Below are 16,974 nucleotides of genomic sequence, written 5' to 3' on the forward strand. Positions count from 1 at the left end.
ATTCTTCTTCCGTTGAGAGCTAGAATAATAGACACTCCAGCCCAGGTGGTGGCGATAATCCGCCTTTGCCAATTGCAAGAATACAAACAACGTTCCCGGCGCGGAGTACTACCGTACCTCACAGCACATCAAATACAAGTCAATGGAGTTGGCAAAAACTACGATAAAACCTGTTGGAATGCGTCTTTTGCAGCGATATTTGTGTAAGTATATCAGTGAAGACCCCTGACCACTCGATGAGTTTCACGTCTTTGTAAATCAAAGTTTAATGCATTTTAGGAAGGATTGTTCCTGTGCACCTACAGAACCATTATAGAGGTGGGAGGTGATACAAGAAACACCTGAAAAGTCTCGGGCCAGCATCATATGTCCAAATTTCAGTCAAAACCGCTCTATTTCATCATAAACAATCTGAAAACAGGGCTTTAAATGTAAAATACCGAATTTGTCCTTTAAAGGAAAACAGCACTGTTTTTTTTTATATTTTACTATGTTCTTACCTCAACTTGTATAAATGAATACATAGATATCTTTATTCAATGCAATCTTTGTACAACGCGTCATGAATGTGTTAGCATTTAGCCTAGCCCCATTCATTCCTTAGGATCCAAACAGAGATTAATTTAGAAGCCACCAAACACTTCCATGTTTACTCTATTTAAAGACTGTAACATGAGTAGATACACGAGTAAGTATGGTGGCAGAAAATAAAATGTGGCAATTTTTAAGCAGATAAAAAATTAGAACTATATTGTATGGCTGAAGAGCACTTAGTTTGCAGCACTTCAACCCCCGGCGCAGTAATATTGACGGAAGTTTGAGCCACATTTAACACATTTACTAATAAACATTTGTGCTATAAACATACATTTTCTGAAAACAAATAACTACTTTATAGGTCAATACTGTATTACTAAACCCACTAATAGGTCAATGCACACTCAGTAGCTACGTTTACATGGACACCTTTTGCCTCAATTGGAAAGATATCATTTTGATTGATAAATCCTATCATAGCATTTACATTAACACTTAATAATGTGATCAGATTCATGTGCATGTTTATATGGCACAAGCTTCAAATCAGATTTGCCCATTTGACATGGCCACATTGCATAAATATAAAGTTTGGCACAGTTTTAAGACTTGGCAAGCCATACTTCTACAATCGCTATCAATCCAATCATGTGTTTACATGACCTTTTGAGCGGATTACAAAAGGTATAAACCAGCCCTTTAGATTTTTAATCGGGTTGACTCTTTCTATTCCGATTGAGGAGTTTACATGGAGCATTTTTATTCAGATTGAACATTTTACAGTTGTCAATGTAAATGCACCTACTGACATTTATTAGAACAACATGTCCAATTTAGTAGAAATCACTACACATTATTACATTGCATACAGAAAATCTGGTACATGAAAGCAGTCAAACAGACCAGCACAGATCCACCCCGTGAGTATAAACAGGTCCATTGTGTTCCACCAAAAAAAACAGAAATTATTAGCAGCAGGTGATGATTTGCACCAGTAATGTTTATGAGTTATGAATGTCCTGAAACTGTGCAGATTCACTTTCTGCAGAGGGTTCATAAAGATCATAGTGGACCTGTGAGTCTGAGATCGCCTGTGCCGATGGTTTGGAATAAATAATAATTTCAACCGAATTTAATTTGATGGAGTGAGCAGGTGTGCTTCAGGGTTGCTGAAGCTTAATTTTAACATCTTTCAGACTTCTCTCTTTTTCTCTGGGAAGGGTAAGACAAGCTTTTTACTGATGCACACAAGACAATCTGTTCTTTAGTGTTCCCAATACAATAGGACAGATGTTACATGAGAAACAGCAAACGTTTCACATCCGCCATCCTTGATTTCTGCCCTGCTGGCTGCAGAGGGGAAAACGTCACATCTTGAAAATGTCACCGACAGGAGAAGCTCAATTATTATGACGTTTTGTCATAATTCACTAAAATCTCATGAAATTAAATTTTTGGCCACTTAAAACATAAAATTTAACTTAGCTGGTAAGTTACAACATCTGAAAAAATGACATTCTGATATCATATGAAGGTGTAATAAAAGGAAATCAATAACGGTAATGCAGATTTAAAGCGCATTGTAGTAGGGACAGCTTTTGTTAAAGTGCACCTATTTCATCGCTAAAAACAATCTTAATTTAACAATCTTACATTTTTGTAACTCTACATTTCCCTGTCTTCCTGAAACGAACTGATTTTGTACAAAACACATCTATTTGAAAATCTCTGTGTCACTGTTGGACAGCTAATCTCTACATTGTGTTGGCCTAAATACCTCTGATGTCGGCAGGAAATCTGACGCTCCTTACCATGTTTGAAAGATACGGTCACAATGCAATGCTAACAGGAGTTAAAGGAATAGTCTACTCATTTTCAATATTAAAATATGTTATTACCTTAACTAAAAACTGTTGATACATCCCTCTATCATCTGTGTGCATGCACGTAAGCGCTGGAGCGCGCTGCGACGCTTCGATAGCATTTAGCTTAGCCCCATTCATTCAATGGTACCAATCAGAGATAAAGTTAGAAGTGACCAAACACATCAATGTTTGTCCTATTTAAGACGAGTAGTTAACCGAGCAAGTTTGGTGGTACAAAATAAAACATAGCGCTTTTCTAAGCGGATTTAAAAGAGGAACTATATTTTATGGCGTAATAGCACTTATGGGAGTACTTCGACATGGCGCAGTAACACCCTCCCTCTCCCATTATGAGAGTGAGAAGGGGAGCGGACTTTTCAGGCGAGTCGAAGTACTCCCAAAATTGCTATTACGCCATAAAATATAGTTCCTCTTTTAAATCAGCTTAGAAAAGCGCTACGTTTTATTTTGTACCACCAAACCTGCTCGCACAACCACTCGCCTCAAACAGGAAAAACGTTGATGTGTCTGGTCACTTCCAACTCCATCTCTAAATGGTACAATTAAATGAATGGGGCTAGGCTAAATGCTATCGAAGCGTCGCAGCGCGCTCCAGCGCTTACGTGCACGCACACAGATGATAGAGGGATGTATCAACAGTTCTTAGTTAAGGTAATAACATATTTTAATATGGAAAATGAGTAGACTATTCCTTTAACTTACAGGCTGAGTCTGAAGCGGGAGGAATTATGATAATGTCGGTCTACATCCCCAATCCCAGGAAGTAAACTGTTGCCTACAATCCGTGTGTTTGATGTAGTCCAAGACAAGAGATTTACGTTGGAGACGATAACTCGCGTCATTGTTTACTTTATTTACCTTTTGCATATCATTAACATGTACTACTTAACACACCAAAGGAAATTTAAAATCTCTCTACACTAAATGGCAGTGCTGTGGTTGGATAGTGCAGATTAAGGGGTGGTATTATTATAATAAGATCTCCTTATGACATCATACTACATGACATTACTACAAATGCAATGTATGGCAATGCTAACAATTTCATGCCATGGCCCCTTTAATTTGTGATAGATAAAAAAATGCAAGGAAAGTACAGGTTGTAAATGGCTATAGAGACATCACACCAGAGGACCAGAGAGGATGGTGCTCATCTGTACACGAGCCAATGTAGCGTCATCCTATCACTGCATCTCTGCCTGGCCGGAATGCAGAGAGTGAAAGAATGTAAGAGACAAGGGCAGTGGGGGTTGAATGAGAGAGAGAGAGAGAGAGAGAGAGAGAGAGAGAGAGAGAGAGAGAGAGAGAGAGAGAGAGAGAGAGAGAAAGAGAGAGAGACGCAGCAATGCAGACCTAGCAGTAAGGAAAGTAGGTCAGATTCAGCCACTCAATTTTTAAATGCACTATAGACACTATAACACATACATCCGCCTACAACAGCAAAATAAATCTCACCCCAACCCTTCTTCAACTAAACCTTTTATATCAGTTCACGTTGACTAAACACATAAACATGTCAATCTCATTAAATAAACACAGTAACTTGCTAAATGTAAACAAGGAGCAATTTAAAATGTTGTGGGTGGAAAATATTTGACCATGTAATAAGTCCAAACAAAAAGTATACTAATTATGTAATAATACAAAATAAATTAATAAAATATAAAACACTTATAGCAACATCGGCGGATAAAGCTTAAAAAAGTGGCAGCATCTCTTTCGCCTCCTTTGATCTTGTATCCTCATTGACAGTGGTATAAATGTGAGGGGTGCAACACAGATGTAAAGTCACCTGACATGAGGTGTTGCCATATTGCACCTTCATATTGCAGTGTTTGGCTGATTACTACCAGTAATTTACAAGGTTCCCACACCTTAGTTAACGTCAAATTCAAGGCGCTTTCAAGGACTTTCCAGGTCCAATACCCTCAAATTCAAGGACTAAATGTGGGGATACATTTCAAGTGAGAGCAAGGTTACATCATGTTACCTTTTAAGATACATTGTTACAGTTCCGTTTTGAGGGAACTCGTGCTGCGTCACTGCCGTGACACTTTGGGGATGCCTCCATGGGTAAATGTGTCTGAATGTGTATATCAAATTCAACCAATTGTAAGGCTTAACAACAAAGACAGGGTGACGCGGGAGCCAGGAAGTATATCGCTATCTGAAATTTTGCCAAAGACGCCATTACAGGAATGCAAGAAGTATGGCAAGGGAGACGCAGCGTCTCATTCCCTTCTCAGGGAACAACAGTTACATATGTAACCAGAGAGGTTTTCATGTGTCAAACACAACTATGCAAAAAAGCATTTTGGTATTAATCCACATTCGCATACAGAACATATAAGCATTTAAAGCGAACAGTTTAGCACGTGTGCTTAAAAAATTAAAAATGTTTATGATATTATCCTACACTACACAGGGAATAATATGGATTTTTTTCCCATAAAACTTCTTGCATAAAATAGACTCAAGCACTTTCAATGACTTGTATCTATGTATGTTTATTTTTAAAAACTTCCCAGGGCCTTGAATTTTTCCCCCAGATTCACAAACTTTCAAAAATTTCAAGGACCCATGGGAACCCTGCATTTATTTTTATAAAAATGATGACAACAACACTGAAAATAATGATTTGTTGAATTTAATCAATTTTTTAAGGTAAGGGGTTGCAATCAATTTATTTAAGCTACATTTAAAGAAAAGTTTTATTTTATTTTACTTTACTAAACTTTTTTGTTTAAATGTAGCTTAAATAAATTGATTGCAACCACTTACCTTAAAAATTGATTAAATTCAATGAATATTTTTTTTCAGTGAATTTGAAACAAATATCGTATACAAAAAACATTGCCATTGTTTAATATGCTCTTATGGAGCATACACACCAAACGCGAGTTCAACAATTTGCGCTAGTAGATTACATGCAAAGTCAATGCAAAGACGCGAACAGACGCGTCCTCGCGCAGGGCGATGCGGATGACGCGAATTGGGCAATGCGATTGCCGCGAAAACACACGCTATTCGCCTCAAACGCGCCTTCGCGCAAGTTGAAAATATTCAACTCAAGCGAAAAAATAGTAGTAGTAGTAGTTTAGAGCGAGCAATGCGATGCTTTGCGTTTGGTGTGTACGTAGCATAAGAAAGGACATGGTTTTACACATCTTTGTGCGTTAAGCTTTTAACACATTATGGGCCCTATTTTAACACATTATGTGTCATTTTGTGTTGATTTTGTGTTAAAATATAACACAAGTTGTGTTAAAAGTAACACAAAATGTGTTGTTTCAATAATAACACAGAGATGGGACAACTCATTTAATGTGTTGTTTTTTACACATTCGTTCTTAGAGCGTATGTTTCAGTTTTAACCTGAATCAAATGGAACTGGAATATAAATTTACAAAAACAAATCTAGGACATCGTCCATATTGTAGTCCACCAAACACCATTCATGCGTCTCTATCTGTATGCACAATAAAGATGATACATTTCTGCTCATTTGAATCTCTAGAATTGGGTAGAACGAAGTTTTTCCTCCACGGGCTACTGTAAGAAACTCATTTACGTAAGGATTTCAAGTATAATCAGCAATAGGACATTCAGAGAAGTCTTAACCTTGACAGGGCAGCCAAATCAAACTATTTAAAGGAGCATCTCTCTCTTCACTCATTAGTATTCTAAACCGACAGGCAAAATACTAGACTAAATATCAGACAGACATAGATCGTCTAGTTGCTATGGGAACTGCATCTGCAGCGGTGAGAGTGAGTTGAGGTGAGAAATAGGGAGGAAGAGAGATGCAGATAGAGAAAGAGACGTAGTAGACTCAGAAGAGCAATGGTGGAGAAAACCAAACTAAGAATATGAGAAATGAACAAAGAAAAATAAGTGTGAACCAGCAGGGGAAATGGGAAGGGGGGTATAATTGTGGAGCCTAGAAGGAGCGTTCAGTATGAAGGATGACCTTGCTGAAGGGCAGAATGGTTATGGCCAGATCCTCACCACACGGCTCCTGGCAAACAAACTAATGAGACCTGAGAAACAATCCCATTATTCTTGGCATTTATAAAACAGCACTATGAACAAAAGAGCTTCCTTTTCCAGATCTATGCTGTATCACGACTTCCCTGACGCTATAACACACACTTAAGCTATCAAGTGTCTAAAGAAATGGATATCTGATCTCATCAATGGTGGAAATTCACTTATGTATCTGCTGTTCTAAAAGCATCCTCCTAAATTCAGCAAACACAAATGCTGCATTAATTATTGAAGGGAAAAGCAGAATTGTCCCCGTGGTTATTTACTAATTTAAGTCTGAAAAGTTAATGAATACATAAAAACAGAATACAAGATTTGCATATTGATCGGCTGTTCAAGAGCTTAGGGTTCAAAGACAGCACATTTCCAGATCTCTTAGTGGATTTGATTTAATTTATGCCAATTTTGAGAGAGGCTCCTACAGCATCTGCAACATTTTGGTGGAAAGCGAAACAGTAGAAGCAAATGGCCAAAACACATGCCCAGCAGACCACTGTGAGGATCAATGTAAATTTATCCTCTCTCTCTCTTTTACAGATTCAGACTCAGTGTCTCCCCGGCTTTAAAGCACAGCACATTAACAGCATTATGGAGTAGTGTGTATTGGAAACTTGCCCAGTTTTGTTAGTGAGGGCATGGCGGTCGTTCTAAGGCACTCTGGGTAATAGGAGTGCAGAAAGTGATCAAAGAACAAGTTAAAATCAATAAAACTTAATGGCATGTGATTTTGCTGAGTTAAGAGAGAATAAAGACAGATAAAGAGTGATAAAAGTGAATGAAAGAGAGAATGGTGACCGCCTGTCTGCATTTCAATGCATAGTTATGGTAACATCAAGACGGAAAGCGTTCCTACAGCCTGAAGCCACAGGGAGGGGGTCTTTGACCCCCTAATCCAAATGCTATAATAATGTCAGAGGTTTGAAATGACACTCAACCAGACATCCAAAGTCCTTGTATCTCTCCCAGGACCTTTCAGATGGGATTTGAGTCTGAAAGATGCTCATTCATTCTCACTTGTGTTAACAGGACACAAGACGTAATGAATTCCTATAGATGCATTTAGTTAAAGCCACAGTGATCAACAGAGACAAGAGTTCTTATTTAAATGAGACACAAGCTGCGGTGACACAGAAACCTTTGTTTCAAACCCAATTTAAACAAACACTGAGGTATGCCCCCTGGATTTGGCACCTCGCAGTGGATTTCCTCTTTTGAAAGAGTCACACAGGCCAATAAAGAAAATTGAGGACTTTTCTTGTTGCAACAAAGACGTCAACAAAACCTCGAGACTCTAAATAGTATAGATTGTACCAGTTAATCCATGACCCTTACCATTCATTAAGCAACTTTCAGTAAGAGTGAGGTGCTCCTTTATAGCCATGACAGGATGAATGACGGAAAAAATCATGAAGACAGAGATGTTAGTGATGGGGGGACGTGTCTGCCCAAGCACATGTGGTTTTGTATTTGTGGATTTAAAGGCAGGTGTGAGAGGAGTGGAAATTAGGTATTCCCTCCGTAGAAAGCAAAGCAAACAGAGAGAAAGAGATGCAGCACTTCCTGTGTGCCGTGCATGTCAATGATAAAGAACCGGGTTAAAAATAGAGCTGCAGTCGCACAAGCTTAAATATTTCATCTCTTACATCTCATCTTTGGGGAGAGAGAGAGAGAGAGAGAGAGAGAGAGAGAGAGAGAGAGAGAGAGAGAGACTTGCTTTTAATAGTGACATCAGTTATAGTGCTAACATTATAAAGACTCCATTTGTATTGTTTTGCTTTTTTCCAGCTGATTAATTAATACGCATTGGAATCAGCATGTAAGGTTTCTGTGGGTGACACATTTTTTGGGTTATTAATATGAACTTCAGTGTGTAAAGACCTTAAAAGAAAACACCACAGTTTTTCAATATTTTATAGGGCTGTAACAATTAATTGTGCAAATGCGCGTGTTCTCAATGAATGAATTTGAATGAATTAGGGTGAAATCCAGGAACATCCCAAAGCCAGGGGGCGCTCTCGTGCAGAAACTCCCTTTGTGACACAGAAGAAGTTGCATTACAAACGCTATTCCAGGAAATGTCTAGAAGAATAATTTTTTTATCGCCGTTCTTGAGGTTGTTTTAGGTATTTTCATGATAATAAAGAATATTTTGAATGATTTTGTTTAATGAGTGTTGCTTTTTTAAATGCACGTTATAAACGTACTGACCAAAACACCATACATGCACAAGCTGCGCATGAATAACAAATCGTAGCCTTGCGATTCAGAACCGATTTTAGACGTCACACGTTTTATTGTTACAGCCCTAATATTTTACTATGTGCTTACCTCAACTTAGACAAATTACAGGGTTCCCACACCTTAGTAAACTTCAAATTCAAGAACCTTTCAAGGACTTTCCATGTCCAATACCCTCAAATTCAAGGACTAAATATGGGGACACATTTCAAGTAAGAGCAAGGTTACATCGTGTTACGCTTTAAGATACATTGTTACAGTTCCCTTTCAAGGGAACTCGTGCTGCGTCACTGCGGTGACACTTTAAGGACGCCTCCAGGGGTAAGTGCGTCTGAATGTGTATATCAAATTCAACCAATGGTAAGGCTTGACGACAAAGACAGGGTGATGCGGGAGCCAGGAACTATATCGCTATCTGAAATATTGCCAAAGACGGCGTAACAGGGACGCAGGAACTATGGCAAGGGAGACGCAGCGTCTCGTTCCCCTCTCAGGGAACAACAGTTACATTTGTAACCCGAGACGTTTTCATTTGTCAAGCGTAACTACGCAAAAAAGCATTTTGGTATGAATCAACATTCACATACAGAAGATATAAGCATTTAAAGCGAACAGTTTAGCATGTGTGCTCAAAGTCTAGAATTTTTATACTATCCTACACTAGACAGGGAATAATATAGATTTTTTTCCAGAAAACTTCTTGTATGACATAGATTCAATGTATCTATGTATGTATATTTTCAAAAACTTCCCAGGGCCTTGAATTTTTCCTTCAGATTCATAAACTTTCAAGGATTTCAAGGACCCGTGGGATCCCTGAAATTAATAAATACCTATTCTTTTATCAATGCGTGCACTTTTAATCTTTGTACAGCGCCTTGTGAATGTGTTAGCATTTAGCCTAGCCCCATTCATTCCTATGGCTCCAAACAGGGATGAATTTAGAAGACACCAAACAATTCCATGTTTTCCCTTTTTAAAGAGTGTTACATGAGCAGTCACACGAGTAAGGCACAAAATAAAACTTTTGTTTGGAGCCATAGGACTGAATGGAAGTGTCAAGTTTGTACATGTGAGCAAAAATGTGCCGTTTTTGGGTGTGCTCTTTAAAATGCAAATTAGTTGATATCTGCAATGAATGGCAGTGCAGTGGTTGATTAGTGCAGATTAACTCTTTCCCCGCCATTGATCAGTTATCTCGTCAATCTGCAATACCGCTATTATCCACCAGGTATCAAAAGTCCTTCACAAAAATGGAATTATCTCAGCTTTTTGCTCAAAATTTGGTGTTTTTGATGAAACCTACCCATATTTGAGAGGTGATAAAAACAGAACACATGAAGGTAGGATGAAACAGATTTTTTGTTTGAAAGCAGAGGGTCTGTTCTTTTATTTCATATATTGTATGTTTATATATTTAAAAAGGAGCATTTTCTGGAAGGCATTAAACTTTTGTGAAAATCATGAAAAATGCTGGCGGTGAAAGAGTTAAGGGGTGGTATTATTATAAAAAGATCCCCTTATGACACCACAAGGGGAGCCAAATTTCAAAAAGCTATTTTTTCACATGCTTGCAAAGACTGGTTTACCAAAACTTAGTCACTTGGTTGATCTTTGTCACATTTTCTGGGTTGATTGAAGCACTGGGGATCCAATTATAGCACTTAAACATGAAAAAGGCAGCTCACTAAGTCAGAAATACCCAGCAGAAAAATACAAAGCGTGTCCCAGAGACCTATAAAAAGATGAAGGAGAGTTGAAAGAGAAAGTGACTGCAGGCAGAGAAACATAATCCTCTCTTTTTATATACAGCAGAATGAGTTATCAGAGAGTTTGGCGTTATTGCAGATAAGAGGTTTATAAGATCTTCTTCGCATATTGCACAGACTTTGCCGGTCGGACCGATTTTCAATACATGGCTGATCTTCCATTCTATTCATAGCACATGAGAAACGATTATGTCTGCAATTTTCCCGTAAAGCCACTCTGGCAGAAAAGTCAAACCGGCTCAGTGTCAAACCTCAGCGAAATGTGCCAAGACATCCTACTAAATCTAAAATTTACTTCATGCTTAACATGAAGCTTCAGTGTATTTTAAATGATTTTGATGTTTTAATAAAACCTGTACTGTAGGTTACAGTTAAAACGACTACAGGAAGTAACCTGAGATGAAGTAGTAGCTTCTTTGCTGTGGGTAGTGCTCAGGATGCCGCGTTGGACAGCGGAGGAGATATAAAGGTTAAATACCCATCTACAGGGAAAGAAAAGGAGCAGAACGCATCAGCCTTACAGCCTGGCCTTTTGTTTAGTGAATGGATCACTCTGATAAATGAACCCAAGGAGAGCTTACGGCTGCAGGTCATTAGCAGTGAAATGTTAGCAAGGTGTTTTTCTGAGAAAATGCTCTGCTCGGGGAATACAGGCGCTTTATTTACAGGAAAAGCATTGAAGCGTCCGTGTAAAACAATTCGATATCACTGAACCAAACTGATTGCTTTAAATGTATAGAGACTACAGCGGAAATAGACAATAGAGATTTGCTATAATGTGTCTGCTATAAGGATACAATATATCTGTGCAGCTATCAGTGGGCAGGATCATCTTATGCAAATGCATGTGCAACAAAACAAAGTCATCTAAAAGAAATACATACTGTATAGAAAAGGAAGTGTCCCTAAAAATGGTCCTAAGCTGACTTCTCTGTCCTCAAATGCCCTAGACTGGCACTAAAACCTCATGATGGTGGGTGAATTATTATTGTTGGCACTCTAGCCTTGCGTGCCCTGGCCGTGTCCCCGGAGCCCTGCTATATCTCCCAAATTGCTCTCAGGAGCGCCCCCTGCTGTTGTCACCTTTTGAAGTGGCTGAGAAGGGTCCCCACCAGCTCTCCAATGCGGCTGTCCCCCGCTGGCACCATGCCCTGCAAGCACACGATTAGATCCCGGTTGTCTTTGGTATGGAAGACAACCAGCTGGTCCTTCCCGGGGGAAACGCTCACTCCGGTCACCTGGGAGAGAAGGAAAAGCCGATGCGAGTTAAATTTGAGCTCAGACGGTCGCAGAAGATCAGTGTGCACTAATGAGCCTGCCATAATTTCGTTCTCATTATCCTGAACTTGTGATTATGGGAAATGGCTTATGGAGGAGCAGCCAATAGGAAGATTTCACATCTGTTGGTATAGTGAGGTGCAACTTGTAATTTAATACATTTGGATATGTATTATTCCATAGCAGATCATTAGATTACGTAAAAAAAAACTTTAACATGCAGTTTCATGGGCTGTGTTCTGACAAAGTCAATGTGGTTTAACAAATATGAAGAAAATCATTGTGCTGTCACGAGTCATACTTATTTTCACGACATGGCAAGATTAGTTTAGGTTGTCAAATGTCCTCAAGAAATCCTTAATATTTATGTTTCAAAATGTATTACATTAAAATTGTAGGCTATGTTTTCATGACAAAACTGAACTAAGAACCAAAAGCTTTCTTTAGGGCCCTATCATACATCCAGCGCAATGCGCGACACAAGTGTCTTTTGCTAGTTTCAACCCGGCGTGATTATCATTTTCACGTTTAGCGCCACATTGTTTAAACAGCAAATGCATTTGCACCCAATTTTGTGCCCATGGGCATTCTGGTCTGAAAACGAGGTGTGTTCAGGCGCATTGTTGGTGCGTTGCTATTTTGAGGCAACTAAAATAGGCCACGCCATTGACCAACAAAAACCTGGTATGAAGTCTATAGCGCAATATTGTTTTTGTTATTTAATGAGCGCTTTAGTAATATGCGCCTATAAATGGGACGACAGCGCAGGTTTGCTTATCAGATACATGAATGCGCAGCAGCACAAAACGCTTTTAAATACAAAAAATTAAATGATTAAAATGTAAAAGATTATTATTGAGTCTCTTGGACATAAATGAGGACCGATTATGAGACATTAGAAGGCGTAAAGAGCTGCTTCACCTGTAGCCTAGTAAGTAAATAAATGCTTTGCTTTAAACATTAAATCTATTTTTTAAATGTTTTTTAATGCTACCCCACAGATTTATTGTATATGATAACTCTGTACCTATGGATATGGTGAGATAAGAAACATTTTTAAGTAACGCTTTTAAAAAACCCATTGCGCTGTCCGGGTGCAGAAACGGCTCTCCGCACGTTTGTAAATTCTTTATCTCCTGTTTGTTACAAATAAAGTATTTTTAGAGAACAAACCTTTTCTTGCATATTTGTAAATAATTTTTTGAGATAACACAGGTCATGTAGGCTGTCCATACATTTACAGCAATTAAAAGCCTGCTAATTTCACTTCCATGACTGAAAGAAAACGACTTTTAAAGGTTTTAATGCCAAAAAATGAAACAACGCAATTTTTTTATATCAGTCTTAAACTGGTGGTCTTCTTCCTTCGCTTAGTTTTTCAGTTTACAAATTCTGCCATCTAAATAGGAAATCGGCATGGCGCCAGCGCAACTGGCTTTTAAAGAGGATGAGAGCTGAAACTCTCATTGGTTTGTTGCACATTATGCCCAAAACACACCCATTACTCATTAAGAGAATAGGAACAACCCTTTTAGGCCGTGCGCTTGGCGCCTAAACGATATTTCCCGTCGTTAAATTAGCAAAATTTGATTCGGACATGCCCGTTTAGGCCGTGCGCTTTAGACCATGTGCTTAGATCGCTAAAATAGGGCCCTTAGTGTCTCATGCATACAGACGGCAGCGTTGTTAAAACGATCGGCATTCATACTGAACGTTAAAAACGGCTAAAAACACTGTATTATCCATGCTAGGCCAGTAGTTGGCAATGTATAAACAAGCATAACGCATGTGGATGACATTACTGTTTATACAAATTTACGTTTTTGTAAATTAGAGACAATAATGGTATCGTTTTTTCAAAGTTTGTTTTTTCAGGCATGAAGAATGCCAAACGCATAAAAAACTTGCTGGGTTTTAGTTCAAAATGCGTTGCGTAAATACTAGTATTCAATGCAAAAAAAATAAAAAAATTGTAATGTGACAAAGTAATAAAAAAAAACATAAATAAAACAATACTATTTCAAAGATGATTTTCTTTTATATCATCACAAACAGTATCGAATCCAAATGCACTAGCAATCCTCCAAGTACACTTCGTCTTTTTCAAGTAAATATTTAAAGAGCAGTTGCAGAATACAAATGTGAGCAGTTAAAAATGGCACTAATGAGCAGAACAGGTCCTGAACTCCTCATAATGATGTCTCTACGAAATCCTAGTGACTACCAGTAACCAGTGGAATGAGTCACACATAGAGACCGACAAGGGAAATCTGCACAACATTTATTTATTCCTTTAAAAAAAAAAAGAGTAAAATAACAACATTTCGATCAATAAAGATCTTCATCAGGCCAAATGAATCACACAATCAATGAGTTTCTCAGTTGTTCAGAGAACTGATAAAGGAAGAGAAGATGACTTAAAGAACAGAATTACTCCCACTGTTTTAGTCATACGTTCATTATGTAAGATGGTTACATTACTATAACTTCACATCAATACCATTATCTAATAATCCTTTACAATTTATAGTTAGGCTACAGTTTTAATTCGGTTTAGGTTCAGTTATCTAGTCCGAAAAAATCAAGTTTTTGGTCATTTTTTTATTATTATTATTTAACTTCTTTCCGTGTTGCTCCTTTTTGTTTCAATTTGTTTATTTACAAAAAAATAAAATGCACAATCAATTTGTGTCCATTTTAGTAATAACCATAATAATGTAAGCATGTAAGCAAGGAATGATTTATGCACTTTACCCTATATAGGGTAAATCACTTGTTTACCCCTCTGCAGTAATAAAGGACAATTTGTTTTACAATGTCAGCATCAAACCATGTTTTACACATCTACAAGATAAACTAAGCAAACATAGCATCCAGTAAAATATAAAGAACCTAAGACATCTAAAAGTGCTAAACAGAAACCACATCAGGGGGCAACAGATGAAAACAAAGGAAGACTAAAGGAGTGAAGATACCGCAAGCTCGAGCAGAAGGAGCACATAAGGAGGGAAATTTGTGCACATGCCGGAACGATCCTAGACATCGGCTGATCTCCCCTCCTGTTCCGTCACCATGACAACCCCATCCCCTGGGATGCTGGCATGACAACAGTGGAGGAGATGGATGAAGGGGGAGGAGCAAAGCTTGCAAAGTGGATTGTTTGGGGGGGGATTAAGATGGTTTTTATTTATTCATCGTTTTGGATAATATCTCCATAATGTTTTCTAGGACATGGTTCAAGCCCGGTCATTTAATAACGTGATGATTGTTTTTGATGTGCTTTTGTCAAGGCCTTTGCCGTCATATATATCATCTGATCCGTTTCACTGACCTTGTGCTTTCGGTCTCACAGTGGAGCCATAAATAAATGTAGGGGTCAAGAAAGGTTTATTTGGGGAGTGACCTTCCAGTAATCAAGAGATGTTAACTGCTCTTTATCTTCATCCAGAAAGCAATTACTGATTTACTTATATTGGGCAAATTCTTACTGAACCCACTTTACATATGAAACAATAACAACTCTTTGATGTCTCTGCTGAAGCAGACTACAGAAGGATTTGAATTAAATGTAAGAGTTATCATCCTTCATGGCTCATCTCTTTATACTGAAGAGAAAAAGCTTTCTGGCCAGAGACTTTAAGAATGTCTTAAATGCTGTTTACACCTGGTATTAAGGTGCATTTTGGTCAATCGGAGCACAAGTGGACAACACTACATACAGGAGGAACCGAGGTATGAAACGTGGTGAGGTCATCTACTTTTGACCACATTTCAGAGGTAGAAAACGCATTCCACAACAACTACAAAAGCCTACTCCCTGCCTATGAATCTAATGGGATGTACCGAGCACAATGTTTTTACACCAGACCCGACTTCTAGCTCGCACCCACAGTGTTCAGCGTGATCTTAAAGGATTAGTCCATTTTCTTAAAAAAAAAAAAAAAAATCCAGATAATTACCTCACCACCATGTCATCCAAAATGTTGATGTCTTTCTTTGTTCAGTTGAGAAGAAATTATGTTTTTTGAGAAAGACATTCCAGGACTTTCCTCATTTGAATGGCCTTTAATGGACCCCAACACTTAATAGTTTTAATGCATTTTAAAAAGGCAGTTTCAAAAAACTCTAAACGATCCCAAACAAGGAATAAGGGTCTTATCTAGCGGAACGATTTGCATTTTTGGCAAGAAAAAAAATGCACTCTTAAACCACAACTTCTCTTCTTCCTCTGGCCGTGTGACGTAATTGCGTAATGACAACCAAAGGTCATGTGTTACATATATGAAACCCACATTTGCCATTTTAAACAATAAACTGCCACAAAGACATTATTTAGTATCATTCGACATACAACAACATTGAAACGGTCCTCTTTCTCCACACTTGTAAACACTGGGGCGTAGTTTCGCATACGTCATCTGTGACCTTATGACGGGATGGAATCACACAACCGGAGAAAGAAGAGAAGTTGTGGTTTAAAAGTGCATATTTTTTATTTTTATTGATAAAAATGACAATCGTTTCGCTAGATAAGACCCTTATGCTTCGTTTGAGATCGTTTAGAGTTAAAATGAGAAAAATCCTGGAATGTTTTCCTCAAAAAACATAATTTCTTCTCGACTGAACAAAGAAAGACATCAACATTTTGGATGACATGGTAGTGAGTAAATATCTGGATTTTTTTAAGAAAATGGATTAATCCTTCAAGGCTATCGCTGATAAAACTGATGCAAAGGCTCTTTCCCGTGTAGCTTAGTGGTAGAGCATTGTGTTTGCAGTGCGAAAGGTCATGGGTTCCAACCCCAGGGGACACACATACGTATAGCTTGTAATGCACTGTAAGTAGCTTTGGATAAAAGCGTCTGCCAAATGCATAAATATAAATATCAGAGAAAGCTCATATATGTACAAAACGTTTTGCAACATGTTTACTAACAACAAGAAGCTGACTTTGAAATAGTATTAGTGCGAAACTGTGCATTAATTTAAACCTATAATTTATCCTGCTCGCATTTAAACGAAAGCAGAGGGACTCGCCCACAGACCAGCTTCTTGAAGTAAACTGGACAGAAGCGGTCAAAAGGGAACAAAAGAGACAGATTAAAATACCAGGTGTAAACATAAACATCCACTTGTGATCCGTTCGACCAAAACCCATTTTAATACCAGGTATTTACAGCCTCAAAGTCTAAAAACCTATTTAAAGTGGACTAATCCCA

At 38.2% G+C, this 16,974-nt stretch overlaps 1 protein-coding gene across 1 annotated transcript in view; it reads right to left on the reverse strand.

The window, feature by feature from the left end:
• Positions 1-16,974, reverse strand: part of myo1d (myosin 1D) — an 86,504-nt gene that overhangs the window by 9,540 nt on the left and 59,990 nt on the right. The window contains 1 exon segment of the mRNA XM_073866506.1: positions 11,561-11,715. Coding sequence (XP_073722607.1) covers positions 11,561-11,715 — 155 coding nt within the window.

The sequence above is a fragment of the Misgurnus anguillicaudatus genome, chromosome 4 (genome assembly GCF_027580225.2).
Source record: "Misgurnus anguillicaudatus chromosome 4, ASM2758022v2, whole genome shotgun sequence".
Classification (NCBI taxonomy): domain Eukaryota; kingdom Metazoa; phylum Chordata; class Actinopteri; order Cypriniformes; family Cobitidae; genus Misgurnus; species Misgurnus anguillicaudatus.